The sequence below is a fragment of the Spinacia oleracea genome, chromosome 3 (genome assembly GCF_020520425.1).
Source record: "Spinacia oleracea cultivar Varoflay chromosome 3, BTI_SOV_V1, whole genome shotgun sequence".
NCBI lineage: Eukaryota > Viridiplantae > Streptophyta > Magnoliopsida > Caryophyllales > Amaranthaceae > Spinacia > Spinacia oleracea.
The window spans coordinates 38,608,593-38,629,405 of record NC_079489.1 but is presented as its reverse complement, the minus strand read 5'-3'; the positions used below and the strand labels follow the sequence as shown (position 1 = coordinate 38,629,405).

At 36.3% G+C, this 20,813-nt stretch overlaps 1 protein-coding gene across 14 annotated transcripts; it reads right to left on the bottom strand.

The window, feature by feature from the left end:
• Positions 1 to 2,053: 2,053 nt before the first annotated feature.
• LOC110804023 (transcription termination factor MTEF18, mitochondrial) lies at positions 2,054 to 8,812 on the bottom strand. 14 transcript variants are annotated; one of them, XM_022009574.2, is made up of 6 exons: positions 6,510 to 8,812; positions 5,193 to 5,274; positions 4,326 to 4,773; positions 3,841 to 3,923; positions 2,471 to 3,065; positions 2,054 to 2,363 (listed from the first exon to the last, which is right to left on the bottom strand). In XM_022009574.2, the coding sequence occupies exon 1, from the start codon at positions 8,457 to 8,459 to the stop codon at positions 6,684 to 6,686; it is 1,776 nt and encodes a 591-aa protein (XP_021865266.1). In that variant the 5' UTR covers positions 8,460 to 8,812; the 3' UTR covers positions 2,054 to 2,363; positions 2,471 to 3,065; positions 3,841 to 3,923; positions 4,326 to 4,773; positions 5,193 to 5,274; positions 6,510 to 6,683. The 14 variants fall into 14 exon arrangements, with proteins under 14 accessions (XP_021865266.1, XP_021865271.1, XP_056696162.1 ...); XM_022009579.2 differs by having other exon boundaries at positions 3,830 to 4,773; positions 6,510 to 8,254; positions 8,551 to 8,811; XM_056840184.1 differs by having other exon boundaries at positions 3,830 to 4,773; positions 6,510 to 8,250; positions 8,551 to 8,811.
• Between the last annotated feature and the right edge of the window lie 12,001 nt (positions 8,813 to 20,813).

Below are 20,813 nucleotides of genomic sequence, written 5' to 3'. Positions count from 1 at the left end.
TTAAACGCCGCGCCGTAAAAGGAGGTTATAAAGGCAGTGATCAGGTGGGCTAAGAATTGAGTGGGAGCTATGGTCATACAAGAGTGAATAAGTCCTCCTATTTGATAGGAATGGTGTCTGGGCCTCTTGATGAGCGAGAACTGAAAATTGCATGGCCATGCGGAATGGGATTAAAATGTTAATCTTTATTTGAACAGTTCGAACTCGGCGATCAAGAAACTAGAATTTGAGAATAACAGTGTGTTATCAAATTTTGGCATTAAGAGACTTAAGGAATTTAGCGTTGCGTTCTTGTCTTCGGACAAGTGGGAGATTGAAGGAATTATGTCCTTAGACATTTCCGGCAATTACTAAATATAAATAGGAATTAATTATGAAGATAATAAGTTAATTATTTTAGTAATCATATTTGCTTGCTAGAGAATAAATGTGATTAGCAGGACAATATTGATTGGACCTACAACTAAAATATATTAATCCTATAAGGTCACACATATAAGCATTAATTGGAATGGGCCCAAAAGGCCCGATGGCAACCGGTCTGTTAAGGGAAGAATGTTGGGCTTTGGTTTTGTGTTAACCTAAAACTCTCACATTATAATAGTTATAATGTCAGGGATTTAGAAATCACGTTCATTCAATATATCTGACAAAAAAAAAAACACAAAAACCCTAATTCTAATTCTCTAAACGCCGTACATCCCAAACAAAGCAAGAGACAGATTGTGATCGTTCTCTTCCGTACTAGCATACGTGGGATTCAATTCGTGCTTGTGGACTGAGTAGAGGAGCAACAAGTGGGGCTCTAAGATCTTCGAAGCTTGCATACGAACGGGAGAACACGCTTCAAAGGTGATTATTCTTTCGACTTAATCTGATCTATACTATTGTTATGCATGAGATCCTGTGATAGATGTTAGGAAATTGTTTCCTGAAATTCCGCTTTATGCATCTATATGTTCCTACACCGATCACCTATTTTCCAGTCTCTAATTATCTCTCTCCTTTCTCAATCCCTTTTTCTCCCGTCCTGTCACTTCCCCTCTCTTCCAAAAGCTTAAAACCGAGCTTCAATGTCAAAGGGATATTAGGAGTCGGCCGACGGCGACAAAAACGGGAAGGGGAACTAATTCGAAATTTTGAGATGATTTATGCAGTTACAAGCTCCAAATAAAGATGAATTCAAGAAGATTATTGAATTGAAGTCAAAATCCATAACTTTATTGAAAAAACTATGTATTAATGATTGAATGAAGCACAAAGCCCTGGGTATGATAATTGGTTGGCCATGGTCGAAATTGTAAACACGGGAATAGATAATGAATTGACAACTGGTCTCTTAACTTAAAAAAGTTAATTGGAATTTCCAATGTTTGATTAGGTTACAATCTCTTGAAGGAGATGAAGGCAAGATGAAGATTTTGGGGTTAAATGAGAACCAAAGGAAAAAAAAGCGGTTAACTATAAATGGAAGAATGAAACTGTAGAGAAATGATTACTGGTTGTGGAACAACACTTTAATTAGACCAACTCTTCAATGATTACATTTGTACTCGTACAAAAAATAGTTTTTAATTAGTTTTGAGAAAAAATTAAAACCAAAAGTAAAATACAAACTTTTATATAAGGCGGTTTTATACAAAAGACCACATTGGTGTCAGATAAGTTAAGTAATGAAACCAATTAGTTAAACAATAAAATCAATTAGTTATGCACTGTAATCAATTAGTTAAGTACTGAAACTAATTAGTTAAGCACTGAAACCAATTAGTTAAGCAATGCAACCAATTAGTTAAACAATCAAAGTGGTCTTTTCGGTAAGGCGGTCTTACACAAAAGTTGTCGAAAGTAAAATTTGTTTTTTGTTTTTCAGAAACATCAAAATCAAAACCCAAAATAATATCGAACAAGGCTTAAACTTTTCAACTTTGTTTCTTTTGTTTTGTTCATTCATAGAAAAGTTTAGAGAGAACCTACAAGGAAATTTTCTCCAAGTGTTTTTGTTTTTTCGACGAGTTTCAAGTAACTTAGATTATAACAACAAAAGTAGAGGTAGAATTCAATCGCGAAACAGCAATGCAGAACCCAAAAGCATGGAGATCCCAAATTCACACTAAGTAGTCAGTACAAACCCTTTTCCAGGGAAGGGGGCGGGTGGATTTACAGGATGCTTACAACACGGTACACGGATGAAATAAAAGTTATCAGCTGAGATATGGACTAAGCAACATGTAATATGAAGTTATATTGAAATGGTCATCAGATCTGCTCCTAACGTCAAGACATTGAAATGGATTACCATCAAGATAGGCTTCGTCGATGCCTTGTGGTCAGTAGCTCTATTCTTTAATTTTCGTCAAGACCTGCACATACATTCAAAACCAAGCATCTCAAAGTGTATTCAAGGCATATCTAATCTGTTCTGCAGAGAGTGGAGATTAGTTAATATATTTACTTAGCTTAGAAATACCTCATACAATCAATGCTGTAAGCAGTTCTAACAGGACACAAGGTCATTAGCAATGCTGTAAGTACAGCATTACTAATTCCAACTCTATCGTCCAGTCTTGTTTTTTAGACTCCTCCATGATCAAGTTTAAAAACTGTGGAAATCCAAACAGCATTCCTACCACCATTACAAACTTACTCTGCACAAATGAGTAATATCACAATTTACCTGCAATTAAGTCAACAAATGTTCATGCATAATAGACCAAATGGCCTCATCTGCTGAGAATCTTAATCCATGCAAAGATGCACTGGCCAAAAGAATAATTACATGGAAGACATGGGCTAATATGGAGGATATTTTATCCACCCAAAAGAAATTGAAATAAGTAAGGTAATATCATAACCTTAGAGGATATAAAGAAGCTTGACTTGCTTGGGTTGTTGATAACTAAACACTTAAACAGGGTATAGCAATAAGGATAAACAAGGGAAACATAACATTTTATGCAACAGGAATCCAAATTACGATTCATTGTAAGGTTTCATAGCAGGCTTAGCTTCTTGGTTGAAAGTATACTTTCCTCAACAGATTTTAAATTTCGGGATGCCTTGACCTGAAAAGTGAAGCAAAAAAGAAATACGCGATGTTATTTTCACATGCTACAAGTGCAGGATATTCAATACAGAAGAAGAAAAATAATCCGCCGCCCTACAGCCCCGTATGGAACGTCACTCATTCCAGAGTATGCATTCAGTACCTTAAGAGTAACTTATCAGACAAATAGCCGATAATCCAACACAGTAAACTATAATAAGTAATGTTTTTTACAAGTCTGATCTTTGACAGGAACCATGAACTTGTATCACTGTCAAAAAATTTAATTAAGCTTCTTGCAGGGTTTATGACTTTATCAACCTCCATTTCATTGTTTACACCACTCATCCAGAGAGGCAACTCTTAAGAGACAGATGTTGAAAAATTCAGGAGTCATATGCTTGACTTGACAAAGGAAGGTCAGAAAAGATGTGAAGTGACAATTTATTCAGCGGGAAAAGCATTTGGCTAGAGGAAGTCTTTATAGAGATTGAACACGGACAAGACTTAAACGATCGAAATACCAACCACAGGATTATTTTATTCCCTCCCTTCCCTTACAATTTTTATGCACTATTATTAAGAAATTAGAAGTTCTTGCACTGGTATTTAAAAGTTAAAACTAACCAAGTAATTAGTAATATTAAATTGGTGGTTGAACTGACAAATTATAATTCATTACTCTTTTAAATGACAGATGATATGGAGAAGAAAAGGTTAGTTAAGTGATCAAGTGATATAGAATTGAAGGGCAGGGAGGACAATTAACTTCATAAACCACACCTTTTCACTACCTTGGGAATAATCTTGAACTTAAAAGCTTGTACCACAGTAGCTGTCCGACGGATGCAAACCAAACTCTGTAACAAACAAGATCCTGCAAAAAAAAAATGCTCAAAGCATGTTCAAGTAACCAACTACGGCCGTTTAAAGCAACTGCTGGTTATGTTCAGTAGCAAGAGGAAGTGTTCATTAGGCAATATCTACACATGGACCTGACGTAAATTATCATCAGAAACTCAGAGGAGAGAGAGGTGGATAGATAATATCATAGACAACAGAGAAAGGAAATAAACAGGTATAGAAGATTAGCAAAGTGATAAATGAAAATAAACATACTGTAGCTTATAACTTCTTCCAATTATAAACTAGCAATTATGTTCATCAGAGAAAAACCTAAATCTCAACGGAGGGGGTAATTGAGCTTCAAAGCTTCACTAAGAAACCGAAACTATGAAAATATAGAACAATAAATTTAAAAAAGACAATAAAAGCTGACCCTCAGTTCAAACCAAGACAAAATGGATAACTAATGTCATAGCGGTTGCTTCAACTTCGTTTGCATCTTACTCCAACTACAGCACCTCGGTGAGGCTTGCTTTTTCTCCTGTTTCCCTTTTGTCTAAACCCTATGGATTTCACAAAACCCTCAGCAATAGACTTGGCTTCTGAACCATTTTCCACCTTGACAGCATCTGAATTCTCCTTCACTTGTGATGATATCTTCCACTTTTTTCCATTCATAACAAATTTATTTTAAATCTTTTCGTCTTCAACCTCATCCTTCAACGGTTTCTGTAGCCTTCCCCTTCTCTTAGATGTCGAAAAGTTCTCCTCTTTCCCATTCCCTACATCTCTGCTTCTTGCCTTTTCCTTTACCTCTACCCATAATCTAGAAACCCAGATAAAAGCTTAAGACAACGGATCAAGAAGCCTGAAAACAGAAACTAGAATGTCTCTAGGTAAGTTTTTTTTTTGACACAAGTTTTTAAGAATATTAATGCCTACTCTGACAACGCTTATTATAACTTCTAAAGGAATAATATGAAACGAAGTATGACCAACAGACTTCAAACTCGGACTTTTAGGGCAGAGCATAAATTTTAGGAAAATTTGCCAAATACAACTCAATTAACGTGCCACTTTACGAGTTACCATCTCAGACTTTCAGTTTTGTGAATTATAACCTCAAACTTAATCCCACACTTTAAATTACAAAACCCTGGGTCAGATAACATAAAAAACAATCGAAAAGTGATGTCATCAATTTATTTTTAACCCAATTAAATTATATTAAAAAAACCATTAATCAAAATTAAAATTCAGGAACAATTAAAAAGGAGAAGGTTAATAATCTTCTTCGCACCTTCAAGTCCTCTCCCATTCACTCCAACAAGTCTCCCACCGAAACCGACGACGAGCCACCACCACCGCCGATGCCGCCGCAACTGCGAACAGGAAAAGGTGGAGGATGAACAGAGAAGAGAGGAGAAGGTTTAATAAAGTTTAGCTTAATACTTTAATTTTTTGAATTTTGATTTTTGATTAATGGTTTTTTTTAATCATTTATGTGGGTTTAATCATTTACTGTCCATTTCGGATGGAGCCAAAGATACATGTGTTCTTTTGGCGGTGGGATGTAATGGACTAAATCAAAATGGCACTTAAAACCTTTTCGCTTCCTTTCCATGAAGTAGAAGATGGTCTTCTCGTTGTCATCCCGTTATCGCTTTTGGGTCAATTGGAAACAACATCTCTGCAATTACAATGGTAAGGTTGCATACACCCGACCACCCCTTACCCCGCTTCTTGCGGGAGCCTCTTTGAGGCAATGGGGTAATGATAATAATGATGATTATGTGGATTTAAAATATACTTCCTCCATTTCTATATAGTTGCAACATACACTTTTTCACATACTTTAAGAAAAAGGAACCAAACTTCTTTATTTTGAGGGCATAAATGGAAAGTTCCATTATTTTATTTGGTGGGTAAGAAATTGGGAGTTAGTAAAGACAATAAAGTGAGGGTATAGATGCCATTGCATACAAAATAGTTTACCATTTATAGTGTGTTGCAAGTATTGTGATGTTTCCGTCTTAGGAAAGTGTTGCAAGTAAAAAGAAATGGAGGAAGTATTAATTATATCACTTTCCGATTGTTTTTGCCGGAATTTGACACAGAGTTGTTGTTTAAGTGCGAGATTATGTTTGAGGTTGTAATTCACAAAATTGAAAGTTTGAGGTGGTAATTCATAAAGTGGCAAGTTTATTGGGTTGTATTTGGCAAGTTTTCCTAAATTTTAAAACAAGTCCTCTAATATTTACAGTTTTTAACTCCTCTTAGATTTTGACATTTAATAAAAATGATGAAAACTAAAACAATACACTATAGTACTATAAAGCAAGCTCTAATCAGGATAAATTAGCAGCAAACAGCAATAAAGTTAAACTTGAAGAAAACTATGTCCGTAATACAATTTAGTGGGACTTTTTTTTTGAGCCTAGGGTCACTTTTTCCCTTTAAAAGTCCGTGTCTTGATTTATATTATAAACCGTATTATAGAATATAAAAGGATAATATTACATGGTAAGAATTCGAAGAATCAGCTGCAACTAATGTTCAAGAACAAAGCAGAAACATAAACAGGAAAAATGAAAATGAAAGCTATCTAAGTGATTACCTGTTGTACTGCACACTTTGGATCTTTATGATTATGTTGAATAGTGTCCAAAAGCTTTGAGACTTGGAGTATAAGTGTATAACCATAGCCGAAAAAAAGAATCGATTTTTCAGGAGGCACAGTAGTTGAAGACGTCTGTTCATAGGAGAACCATAAAAACAGGGAGCGGGAAACTTATAACACAGAAACTGTCTTCTTCATCTCTTGCCACACTACAAGGCCTCTAGGATGTTTAATTACATACTTCTTCTCAAAAAAAGAGTCTGTGCATCCAATTATGGTGCTCAAACGCAATGTGGGGCGAACAGCGTTTTGATTGACAAGCCACTTGTACATAGAACATCTAAGCTTTACCCTTTCCATCGTATATGCAATGTACCCTGGGAATGGCTTCAAACTTGACACTGGATAGCCTAAATCATTAACAAGATATCTTATCTTTGTCTCAATAACTTCCTTTGATTGATTTAGAATCTGTGGGGCCGCTTTGGCCATCTGCGCAACATCCTCTGCACTGAGTCCTGCTTTCACAAAACAATCAAATCTTTCACGGAGTTCCTCTCCTTTGCCACGGAATAGCTTTAAAGCCTTTGCCATTTCTTCTGAATGTGTTGTCAAGCCAATGCTTGATAAGAACTTGATTCTCCCCATGCGAGAATGCATTGTAGTCGCAGGCAATCGTTCAATTTTTGCTCTCAAAACCCAATTCTTTAGCACCAACGGATTTTCTATTATGGTTTTGCACAAGCGTTTCTTTCCTGTGTTCAAATTAGCAATTAAACTGTTTGCTTTCTTCACTGAGCATGAACCCAGCAATATGAAATGTTTACGAATAATAATTCCAATATTCAAAGCATCCATATCTAACTCAGATAGTAACTCAAAAGCACGTCCAAGATTCCTAACAAATTTCTCAATTTTGACTTGTGGAAAGTGCAAAAATAGCGAACATATGTCATTCTTTGTGAATCCAAGTTTAATCAGAAACCCAATTAATGAAAAAGTTGATCGACCTGAACGATCAAATAGAATTTCTGGATGTTGCCTTAAAGAATACTCCAGGTCCTTATTTTCACAACCCATATCATTGAGCAAATGTAGCAACTCAAAGATTTGTCTCCAATTGTAGGAAGCATTCTCGAATAGATGTTGCTCAACCCAATCATATTCACAACCAACAAACTGCAACGTTGCCAACACCTTAAAAAACTCTTTACCCACACCATCAATCAAAAGGCATGGATTGTAGATAATAGCCTTAACTATAACAGATTTACTTAACCCGAACTCCTCAAAATCTCGAAGCTTCGAAATCAAAACCCCACTACCATATTGGAACACCTCTCTGGCCCTTCTATACACCCTTCCTATAAGACCACGACTAACCCCATATTCACACAAAACATGGAAGTTATCAAGCAAACCATCCTCATCACTCAAAAACATCAAATCACGCGGAAGGAGTGGAACAAACTCAGAAGGCTCCAACCCCATACTTTCAAAAAATGGTTCAAACTCATTTAAGGGATGATAACGCAAGAAGCGAGCCACGTCGTGCCTGATAGCAGGCTCGTTATTGACTTGATCTACCAACTTCCTCAAAAAACGAGGGGAGTTTTTGCTCATATATTCAGCATCCAGAAAGGGTAAACTTCTAGTAAAATGCAAGTAATCTAACAATGCACCTTGAGCCTCCTTCTTAGTGGTTCTAGGCATTGCTTCACCATTATTGGAGCTTGAACTGTCTTCAATATCCTCATTTTGATCAATTTTAACATTCAATGTACTAATTAAACGAAAATGATTCTGTACATTATTGAAATTACAATAACATGGAAAATTATATTGAAAAATTGGGTGTTTTGGTGGCGATTTAAGGAGGTTTGGGGAAAAATGAAGAGAAACCCATCTTAGAATAGGGTATAATCTAAGATTGTAAAAATAGGTCATTGCTAATTTGTCTTGCAGTGTTCTAAAAGATGGTAATTGTAAATTTGAAGCTTAAATTAGAGCAGTATACATCAACGGCGGATGCTGTTACCTGATTCCTTTTTGCAAAATTTGAAGGATTTGCTGTTGAAATAATGGTAGCAATCACAGAGAAGAGGAAGAGCGCGAAGGAGGAGAAGCCAGCGGAGGGGGCGGAGGAGGTATGAGCGTGGACTCTGGCGGAGGAGGAACGAGCGTAGACGCCGGCGGTAGAAAGAGAGGCAGAGAGTGGCCGTTGGTAGGGGCAGTGGCACAGGGGAAAGTTTAATTACCGCATCTCTATTCTATGAAGTTCGGACTAAAGGGGGCCAAGGGGCCGCGCAATTTTGGTGGTGCATGCGTGTGCACATAGTTTAAGGTGCACCAGGATCAAAACGACCAACATTAAACACAAAACGCGTGTTCTCATTAAATTTTCAGAAATAACAATTCATTTGAACAAAAGAACAATACCCTTGAACAAAACATTAAAGGTTATGTTCTTTTCAGCTATGTTTTCGCGTTTTTATTTGATTCACTGTTATTTTTGCGATAAATATTCTTCTTAGTTTTATGTTTTGAATTCAAACTGTGAAGAGGTGAGAGAAAGTGTGAACTAGGTTTTCTTAAATGGGTTTTAGAGAGAGAAATTTATGAAAATTCTCAAAAATTCATTGATTTCTCTATTTCAACATCAAATTAAATTGATTTTTCTTCTTCAAATCTGAATTCTGCAGCTGATAATCAGATTTTGGGAGGTAATTTTTCAATTTCGTAATAATAAATTGTATGTTTTGATGATTTTGATTTTGTAATAATCGTGCTTTTGATGATTTTGACTATTTTGATGATTTTGATTTTGTAATAATCGTGTTTTGATGAATTTGATGATTTTAATGAATCAAATTATGTAATAACACGCTGATTTCGTTGAAATCGTTGATTTTGAAGATTTTTATTATGTAATTACGATTTTTTCCATAAAAGAACAGTTTAACGTATTTAAAGAATATATGCTCGTATTAAAAGAACACTTTCTTTATAGTAGAAAAATAGACCATTTGCTTTTCATAAGTTGTTCTTTTATTTTATTGTGTTCTTTTTTATTATTTTCAATTTCATTTTCGTTTCATAATTTGTTATTTTTATTTTATTGTGTTATTTTTCGTGTTACTTTTTATTTATCCTTTGTTCTTTTGATTGCGTTCTTTTTCTGTTATTATACATGTTAACTTATTATTTTTTCAAATATTATGAATAATATGCTTGATAATTCATAACAGAATGATGCTAATGATGATTCAGAATCATATGTTATTGTGGGACAAAGTACTTGACTTGTTCTTTTAGTCTCTATATTTGTTCTTTTAGTCTTTTCATTTGTTCTTTTTATAATACTCTGTTAAAAGAATAAAATAAAAACATGTGCACGGTTCTCATTATGCTTTCTTTAAGAATTTTTCCTTTCTCCTTCTCTGTTCTTCTTTGATTCTACTTCCTATTTTTTCATTTTCTATTTTTCAGCAACTATATATATAATAATTGTACTTATGAATCATAACCATTAGTCATTTTAGAAATACATTTTAGAGAGAGAAAGAGGAGAGGATTTATATTCTCTCAACATAATAGGGATTTTTTGAGAGAGAAAGAGTGAGATGGTGAGTGAAAGAGTAAAAAAATACATTTTCTCCTTATTCTCTATCTAAAATTCCTTCTAAATGTTTCTTGTTTGTTGAAAATGAGTGAATTAAGAAAAACACTAGTTCAATTTGGCTAGTTTTCGAAGCAAGAGAATCTCTGGAGAGCGTGATATTTTCCGAGGATTGAGATCACTTTTTAAAAATTTATTGCTCCTGATAAATTTTGATCAAGTGTTTAATTCGTTTCCTTGTTCTTTCCACTAATGCTCTTTTCAAATTGTAATGTTCTTTTCACAACTTTACTTTTACTGTGTCATCAACATAGTTTGTTCTTTTAAATAAACATAGTTTGTTCTTTTATATCAATGTACATAGATTGTTAAAAAAAAAGAACATATAATGGTTTGAAAAGATCAAATAACACTTAAAAAAGAACATAGTCTGATTCGTGGTATAAGAAAAAAATACTTTAAAAAAAATATAGATTTAGTTTTAAGTGCATCAAGAAATTGTTGTTTTGTCTTTTTAATTAGAACATAAAATCGTTTGAATAGAACAAATAACACTTAATAAAAGAACATAGATTTGATGCTTGGGATAAGAACAAAAATACATTTAAATAAAAATATAGATCTAGTTTTAAGTGCATCAAAATATTGTCGTTTTTGTCTTTTCTTTTGTTTGATAAGGAAAAGAACACTAAGTGGTTTGAAAAGAACAAATACAACTAATAAAAGAACACAGATTTGTTATTCTTTTCGTCCCTTTCATTCTATTCTTTTGTTTGATAAGGAAAAAGAAAATGTTGTTTTTTTTCATGTGTACGTTTTGTTCTTTCTTTCTTTTTAATATGATTTTGAGTTTTGTTATTTTATTTTTCTTTTGATTTTGTTCTTTGTGTTTTGCAAAAAAGTTGTTGTTCTTTTTTAAATTATTTTGTGTTCTTTTTAACTTTTTTTACTGTTTTTTAAATTTTTATAATATTATTGATAATATGTTTTTTTTTTTGTTTTTCTGTTGCATTTTTCACATGATGTTCTTTTTGAAAAATATTTTTTCTTTTTATAGTTTATTAGGAGAGAAAATATGTTATTTTCATTTTTGTACTTTTCTTTAGTTTCTTTAACATTAGTGTTCTTTTCAGGTTTTGGTTAATGTTTTTTTCGTTTACTCTATTATGTTCTTTCTGTTTTGTTTCTTAGGAACATCTATGTGTTGGAAAAGAACCACTGAAATTAATTTTACCTAGGGTTTGCATTTCAGCTCTGGTAATTAAATTCCATTTGTCATAGTACACTTTCTCACTGTTTTAAAGAATAAAAATGATATCATTATAAGAACACTAAAAATTATAAAAAGAACATGTAGATTGAATTAATCGCAATTGTATTAAAATACTTACGTAGGATCACCCTCTCCAAATGCATAATCAATCATGCATCGCAAATCCTTTTCCTCTTGGTCCAGATTCTTATCAGACTAAATGTGAATAGTGAGTTAAAAAGGGTCACCGTAAGACTATAGGAACATTCTTGATTCTCTTGATTTTGGTAGTGATTTTTGTTGTTGTTGGAACATCCTCTTCATATCTTTGGAAAAGAACACATTATATGTCCTTCGCCCTAGGTGCATTAAGTCTAATACCAAGGTTCAGATTAATTGCGAACAATTAATTCAGTAAGATCAAGTGATCGGAACAGCTAGCTGGAGCAATGCTTCCGATCAGTGAGTTCTAATCTATATTAGGCTCACAACTTACTCTTGACTGAACCTATAAGGTCACACCAATAACATGTAACAGATCACCGGATTAAATGAATCAGAAATTCATTAAATAGCTTTTCGGGAATTAGTTTGGAAAAACGTATTATACGATACGACCTTGCATCGGAATCGTATATCGTATCGCAAATATTCGTAAGCAAGGCGAAACGAATGATCGTATCGTACGACGGTGATTCGTCGTGTACGATACAATAAATAATAGCCGTAAGACGTTCGTCGCGAATACGAGCCGCATCGGAGCTGTCGGCCCGTCGAGCCAAGCGCGCATGCGCGCAAGGCCCAACGAGCCAGCGAGCTCGCAACACAGCAAGCAAGCCAGCCAGCGTGGGCGTGGCAACGTGCACAAAGGCGCAGCAACACAACAGCGAGCAAAGCAAGGCCCACAGCCCATGTTGCTCGGCTGCGCTGTGGGCTTCGGCCTGCAGTGTGTGTGCTGTGCGCGGGCTGTGCACGAGTGTGTGATGTGTGGCCGGTCAAGGCCTTTGGTCTTGTCCGGTTACACCTAATATAACAATTAGGTTATATTTTTCACACACACACAACACAATCAGTTTTTCCAGAAAACCTAAACTTAATTCCTAAATTACGTAGTTCAGTTTTCTCTCTACCCAAAAACTATTCATCCCGAAAAGCAAACTATCTTGTGCGTTGTCTAAGCTACAATAATCAAGACGGATCTAACTTGTCGGTGAACCAAATAGAAGAACGACAAGTGGAGTTCTTTGTTCGTGTTCGTTGATACTATACTCGGGAAAACACGCTTCAAATGTAAGTATGCTTAAACTGTGCTTTATACATGTTTCCTGGCTTTGGGGATGTTCCGCACATGTTATGTATGTTTAACTGTATTCCCCTACAGTGGTATCATGAGCCTTATGTATTCAAAGCATTTTTTATCATGAATAATTGTTTTTGCTGTTATCGAATTTTCTTATATTTTTCGAAATTTTTTCGAATGTTTCTGGATTATTGGATTAATCGCAGGAAGCAGTTCTGAATTCGAAAATTGTTGAAATTTCGATTTTTCTGGCCCTAATCTGACTGAAAACGAATTTCTAAGATCAACTCATGAAAACGACATTGCAAAACCAGGCCTCAAAGTATGTGTTTTTGGGCGTTTTTGTTAATTTTCGTGTAAAAATTAATAAATTCGGAAAGTTTTTCAATTAATTGGTCAACGTAAACTACTCGAAATTGATTGAAATTTTGACACAACGCTGTTGGGTATACTCTATAACTATGGTAAAAAATTTAGGCCATTTTTGTTAAGTATAAACCATAATTTTGCTTTCCCCAAATTCGTAAATTTTAGATCGCTAATTGTTTTTTATAAATAATTTGGATCTGGAAATTTGGTTAATTGGGAAAGGGAATATAATTTCATGTAAAGTGGCAGATTTTAAAAATTATTGGATTAAAATTTAGATTAGATTCGTTAATTTTAATCAACACTTAAACCAAATTCGTAAAAATCTGAAATTTAAATGTTTAGAACGATTTAAAGTTTTAGATTCGATTATTTAAAAGTTCAAAATTTTGGTTGAAATTGTTCGTTCTTAAAATTTAAATAATGTTAGCCTAGATTTAATAAATTTAACAAAATTGGATTGTTGTTAGAATTAATTAAATCGTAAAGTCGTTATTTTTCGAAAATAAAAATCGTTAACTTTGTGAAAAATGACTAAATACAAATAAGTTCGTGATTTTTTTTTTAATTAGTTGGTCCGTAGGCACGAACCAAAGGCACGAACACGAGGGGTGTGGGTGGACGTGTGGCTCGTCGAGCCATGCGGGCTACCTCACCACTGCCGAGCCACAGCAACGCGGGCAGCAACAAGCGTGTTGCGTGTCGCGCGCGCTGGGCGAGGAGAGCGAGCAAGGCAGGCATGCCTTGGCTTGCGAGTTGCAAGCAAGCAAAGGCTGCCTTGCCTTGCGCGCAGCGTTGAGCACAACAGCAGCAGCAGTGCCACGGGAAGCGACGAGCTGCGGTACTTGTGCGAGCTGGCTGCGGGGCATGTGCGCATGCTCGTGTGCCTCGTAGGCCACACTGCACAGAGCATTGCTGGGCTGGGCGCAAGCCTAGCCCGCATTGCACTTGGGCATTTTTTTCCGTTTGTTTCGTTCGGCTTGAAAATTTTATGTTTGCATTAAAAATGGCTAACGGGATAATTAATAATTATTTTATTTAACTTGGGTCGGGCCGTGAGTTTAATTTAATATTTAGATATTTAATTATCCGGAATAAATATTGGTTTGAGTGGGAGCCGCTAAATGAAATTATAAATGAAATAATTATTTTCGTAGGTCGCTTTATTTTAATTTAATTAAATTTTAATTAGAATAAATTCTAAGGATTAATAATTTGGAAATTAATTAATCTTTTGGGACGCGTTTATGTGAACGTGAATTTTAAATAATTCACGTAAATACTTGCATATTTAAATGGGTCATTCGTTTTAGCATACGAATGGGTGAATGCATAAAATATATATTTTATGTAATGCAGGTACTCCAAGTGACTAGTATGGCCATTCTATGATAGTTAAAAATACGGTCTGCGAACTGTTTCATCTTTGAATGTAAAGTTTTAAATATGGTCTGCGTACCATTGAAATTTTGATGTAATTTTATTATTTCAAGTATTTCTAGTTTAGAACTTTAAGTTAGCATTGAATGAAGATTCAAGACAATGTCAAGCTAACAAGATGGTGAAGAATAATGGATGCTTCAAGACAAGAGTTTTGGGCCATACTAGTTCACCAATTTTATTTATGCTTTTTATATATTGAATGAATGTATGTTATGCATGAATGCGTTGTTTGTATGACTCGATTAAATTTAGTTCACTAAATAATCGAACCAACATAGAAAAAACTAGGTCCAAAGTAATATTGAGTTCAAAAGTTGCCTTCAAAATCAAGCACTTACAAAAATCTAAGGATCTAACGTAGTAGGTTTACGCCAAAGCGAGGTGCTATATTAGTTGACTTAGATGGTAAGGCGTCCCGAAGGAGCACATTGATTGTGGTTTCAACTCAAACAACAATGGCATTATGTTGTGGCAATGGGATAAATTATGGTATTAATTTATTAACCAAGAGTAATTTGGAGATTACTAGCAATAGGTTTTGCTTACCTAGAATCTTAAAATACTTAAGACATGCCAAAGCTTCTTAAGGATTTAGGACTTTTAGGAATTTTAGGGTCTTGGAATCGTTTCATTCATTTTGGACCATGTTTTTCTTTTGCATGAATGAAATGTTTAATATCTTTAATGATTGCATGCTAGCATTTATTTTAAAGTTATCAAATGAATGGTTATTTATTGCAAATTCTTTTCAAATGTAGTAATCAAATGGCCGCGAACATAACAACAATCAAATCATCGGAAATTCTGGATGTCGAGTTAAACTTGACTAACTTTCTTGAAGGGGAAAGGAAACTTATCGAAGTTTTAAATGTTAACGACATGCACTATGTCATTGAACAACCTTTTCCTAGCTATTGTGTGATGGGTATGACTCCAGAAAGGTACATAATTTGGGCACTTCACAAATACCTTGTCTTGGAGTTTATCCTAAAGTCTATTCCTGAAAATTGGAGAGGGAGGTTTATTACTTTTGAGCCTCATGCTCTCCTAAGTCGACTTAGGGATAGATGTAGTGTGGAGTATCAACCCAAGTGCCAAACTGGTGGCAAAAGAGTTGATGAATTGGCTAATTCAAAGAGCAATCTCAAACTCATTACCCCACACAGGTCGTGTCTAGATAACGAGCTTCTAGAGGCACAAAAGCGCATTTAATGAACTAAGTTGGACAGAAACACACCAATTCGGTCTCATGTGGATATGATGTCTGGATTATTTTTCACAATTGAGAGAGTTGGTGGTTCCGTCAAAGAGTCAATATCTATTGCACTAGTGCTGAATTCTCTTCATAGGGATTTTGAGGGGTTTAAGATGCATTATCTCTTTAATCAGAAAGAGAACACATTCTGTGAACTTGTGGAATTGCTCGAGAAATTCGAGAGAATCCTTAAGTTCAAGCAAGACCCTTTGAATGTGAGGTGCACCAAATTCAAGAAAGTGTGCAAGGGGAAGAAAAGCAAGGCTGCATCATCCACTCCCGGAGGGCAACTGGCGCCTTCCAAGAGCAAGATGAGGAAAAATGCTTCTTCTTCAATATCACAATGCTTCAATTGTAATGAAATTGGTCATTACAAGCGAGATTGCCCTAAACTAAAGGAAGAGAAGAAGGACGGAAACGTTGCTTCTCCTTCAGGCATGTATGTTATAAATTGTAATCTTGCTAATTCTACTTCTTGGGTATTAGATACTGGTTGTGGCTCACACTTATGTTCCAATTCGCAGGGACTAAGGAGAAGTAGAAGGCTTGATAAAGGCGAGATGGATCTACGCGTGGGAAATGGAGCACGGATTGCTGCATTAGCCGTAGGATCTTATTTTATTTCTTTGCCTAGTGGTTTTTTTTTGGAACTAGAAAACTGAATCGCGCTCCTTCAAAAGCTGTTGAAAAGACTCCATACGAATTATGGACTGGGAAACTTCCAAAGTTGCCTTTTCTAAAGATTTGGGGTTGCGAAGCATATGTCAAGCGATTAATTTCAGACAAGCTCGAACCAAAATCTGAAAAATGTTTCTTCGTTGGGTATCCAAAAGAAACAAAGGGGTATTACTTATACAACAAGTCAGACAACAAAGTATTTGTTGCTCGTGACGGTGTCTTTTTGGAAAGAAATAATATTTCCAAATTGACAAGTGGGAGAATAATAGACCTCGAAGAGATTCGAGACGAACAACGAACCAAGAACTCTTTAGAAGCAGTTCAAGCTGATGAACCTCCAAGGCCTTTAGAAGAGCCAGTGGGAGTAGTTTCTCAAAACGCATGTTGTTGCCCCTCGTAAGTCAAATAGAACTAAGGTTCAGCTGGACAGATGGACAGGCGTCTTCTTGACTAAAAACTTAGACGTTCTCATATTAGATAGTGATGAACCTATGACTTACAAGCAAGCTATGACGAGCCCAAGCTCCACTAAATGGTTAGAGGCCATGAAATCCGAGATAGACTCCATGTCTGAAAATCAAGTCTGGGAGTTGGTAGATTTGTCGGATGGGTTTACACCTATCGGATGCAAATGGGTCTTCAAACTGAAGAAAGACAAAGATGGAATTGTATACATATACAAGGCTAGATTGGTAGAAAAATGTTACATGCAAGTTCACGGCGTTGACTACGATGAAACCTTTTCTCCAGTCGCGATGCGCGCTTAAGTCTATTCGGATAATCCTTGCGATTGTCGCGTTTCATGACTATGAAATATGGCAAATGGATGTCAAAACTGCCTTCTTGAATGGTGTTCTTGAAGAGACTGTGTTTATGACGCATCCGGAGGGTTTTGTCGATCAAAAGAACAAGGGAAAGGTATGCAAGCTTAAGAAATCCATTTATGGATTAAAGCAGGCATCAAGGAGTTGGAATAAACGATTTGATGAAGCATTCAATAAGTTTGGCTTCATCAAGAATCAGGACAAATCTTGTGTATACAAGAAGGTCAGTGGGAGTAAAATTGCATTCCTAGTCTTGTATGTAGATGACATACTACTTATTGGAACTGACGTTCCTATGTTGGAGTTTATAAAGACTTGGCTTGGAAAGTGTTTCTCAATGAAGGACTTAGGAGAGGCACAGTACATATTGGGCATCAAGATCATAGAGATAGATCTAAGAGGATGATTGGACTAAGCTAGAGCACTTACATTGACAAAGTGCTAGCTAGGTTCAACATGATGGAAGCCAAGATACGCCATCTACCCATGTCACATGGCACATATCTAAGCAAGACTCAGTGTCCCAAGACATCTGATGAGCGTAGAAAGATGAGTGGAATTCCATACGCTTCGGCTATTGGATCCATCATGTATGCTATGATTTGTACAAGGCCGGATGTTTCATTCGCACTCAGTGCAACGAGTAGGTACCCGTCAGAACCAGGTGAGGCGCATTGGACTGCTGCCAAGAATATCCTAAAGTACCTGAAAAGGACTAAGGATTAGTTTCTGGTCTATGGTGGTACAAATGAAATGATGGTTAAGGGCTATACGGACGCAAGCTTTCAAACCGACAGAGATGATTTCAGATCACAGTCTGGGTTTGTGTTCTGCCTTAATGGCGGAGCAGTAAGCTGGAAAAGTGCTAAGCAAAGCACTATTGCGAATTCTACAACTTAAGTCGAGTACATTGCTGCCTCAGAAGCAGCAAAGGAAGCTGTTTGGATTCGGAAGTTCATCTAAGAACTTGGGGTTGTCCCCTCCATTAAAGGACCAATGGCTTTGTATTGCGACAATAGCGGAGCCATTGCCCAGGCAAAGGAGCCTAGGAGCCACCAGAAGTCCAAGAACATACTGCGACGATTTCATATACTTCAAGAAATCGTTGAAAGGAAAGAAATCGAGATTTGCAAGGTTGGAACTGACGACAACGTCGCAGATCCATTGACTAAACCGTTGCCACAAGCGAAGCACAACACAGATGTAGAAACCATGGGAATCATGCATATTGGAGAATGGCTTTGATTTTCTAAGTTTTATTTTAGAACATCTGTTAGATCTGTGTTTAAAACAATTGGTTTAACCATTTCATATTTATGAAATTTATTATTTCATATTCATTTAATTTGGTTTAGTATTAAATGATAAGTCCATGAGATTCAAACCATTAAAATGGGATGTCAAGATGGATTCTTCGACAAAGAAACACCCATAAGTGAACTTGAACATTAAGTCACAAAGGATCCCTAATCCAGGTCATTGAAAGGTGGACGCCCAATGACTAATGAAGATTAGATTGCAAGTAGATTTGTAGTTCGGTTTCTTGAACTCTTTTGCATAGATACTTATTGGATCTTGTATCAGATTGACCATGAGAACCCTTTAAGAGATTAAAGTCATGTCATAAGTAGTTCTCATCAATGGTGATTAGAACCATTCCTCAGAACATGAGTGATTATGTCTGCTCGTTTGAGAATTAGTTCGCTCTAATGCTAGCTAAACGTTGTTAGGTTATGATACATATGACAATTCATAAATCATGCGGAAAAAACCATAAAGCCAGGCAAGCATATTATTTACACATAATCATTTAGCATAGTTTAGATGCATACACTTTGTTGCGTGCCTTCCCTAGCTGCGCCCGAACCGAACAAGAACAAGTCTTTAGGACTCCAAATGTCGTCCCTCCGTAGATAGTCCACAGCACGTCCGGATCCGCCTTAAGCTTGACCAACTAGAATCGCCCTTAAGGTACTTAGAATTTTCGGCTATTGTAGGCAATTATATGACTGAATTTTTGCTCTCAAAAATCACTTTGAATACTTGAATCGTATATACAAATAATGACCCTAGGCCCTTATTTATAGAGGTATGGAAAAGGAATTGTAATCCTACTAGGATGTGGATTTGTTAATTAGAACTTTATTAGGACTCTAAATAACAAAGAAAATCTAATAGGATTATGATTTTAATCTTCGCACGAATCCTAATAGGATTAGGATTTCCCGCACACGCATCGTACAAGCCGTGCACCCGCGCAGGCCTTGCGGCCCATGACAAGCGCACAACCCATGTGCAGTGCTGCGTGCGCGCGCGCCCTTGGCTGGGCCTGGCCTTGCGCTGGGCCTGGCCTTGCGCTGGGCCTGGTCGAGGCGTGCGTTGCTGCGTGTGGCTCGCTGGGCGATGGCCTGGCTTCGTGCTGGGCCTTCGTCTAGCGGGCCTCGTCCGATGCTAATTCGTACGATACACTTCCGATTAAATTCCCGATTCCGGAATTCATTTCCGATACGAACAACATTTAATATTTCCGATTCCGGAATTAATTTCCGTTTCGAACAAATATTTAATATTTCCGTTTCCGGAATTATTTTCCGATTCCGATAATATTTCCGATTCTGACAATATTTCCGTTTCCGGCAATATTTCCGATTCCGGCAATATTTCCATTTCCGATAATATTTTCCGATACGTACCATGTTTCCGTTTCCGGCAACATCTACGACTTGGATAATATTTATATTTCCGATACGATCCATATTTCCGTTTCCGGCAATATCATCGTTTCCGGAGTATTCATTTCTTGCCTGTGACGATCTCAGCTCCCACTGAAACCAAGATCTGTCGATTCCGAATATCCATAGATAGAGTATTTAATGCCATTAAATACTTGATCCGTTTACGTACTATTTGTGTGACCCTACGGGTTCAGTCAAGAGTAAGCTGTGGATTAATATAATTAATTCCACTTGAACTGAAGCGGCCTCTAGTCAGGCATTCAGCTCACTTGATCTCACTGAATTATTAACTTGTTAATTAATACTGAACCGCATTTATTAGACTTAATATTATATGCATACTTGGACCAAGGGCACTATTTCCTCCAGTCTCCCACTTGTCCTTAGGGACAAGTGTGCATTTCCTAATTCCTTTGTCGCTCGATGCTTGCTCTTGAACATAAGGTAAGAGTTGTCATCCTTATTATGTCCAGAGGTGTTCCTCGGTTTCAGAGTTCAACTGATCAAATAAACAGATAATCATAGCCTATGATTCATCCGAGCACGGTCATGCATTTCACAGTTTCTAGCTCTCCGAGTGGCCTTGTACAACTTTTAAGCATCTCATCCCGATTTATGGGAGGACAATCCCAATCTTGCGATCTTGAGATTAGACTTCGTTTGATAGGTGATTACCTGAGCGTTGCCTTTATAGCCTCCTTTTACGGTGCGACGGTTGGTCAACGTCAAAGCAACCAGTTCTCAAACAAGTAATCTCAAATCACTCAGGTATTGAGGATTTAGTGTCTAATAATTTTAATGAAATTTACTTATGACAGATTTTCAT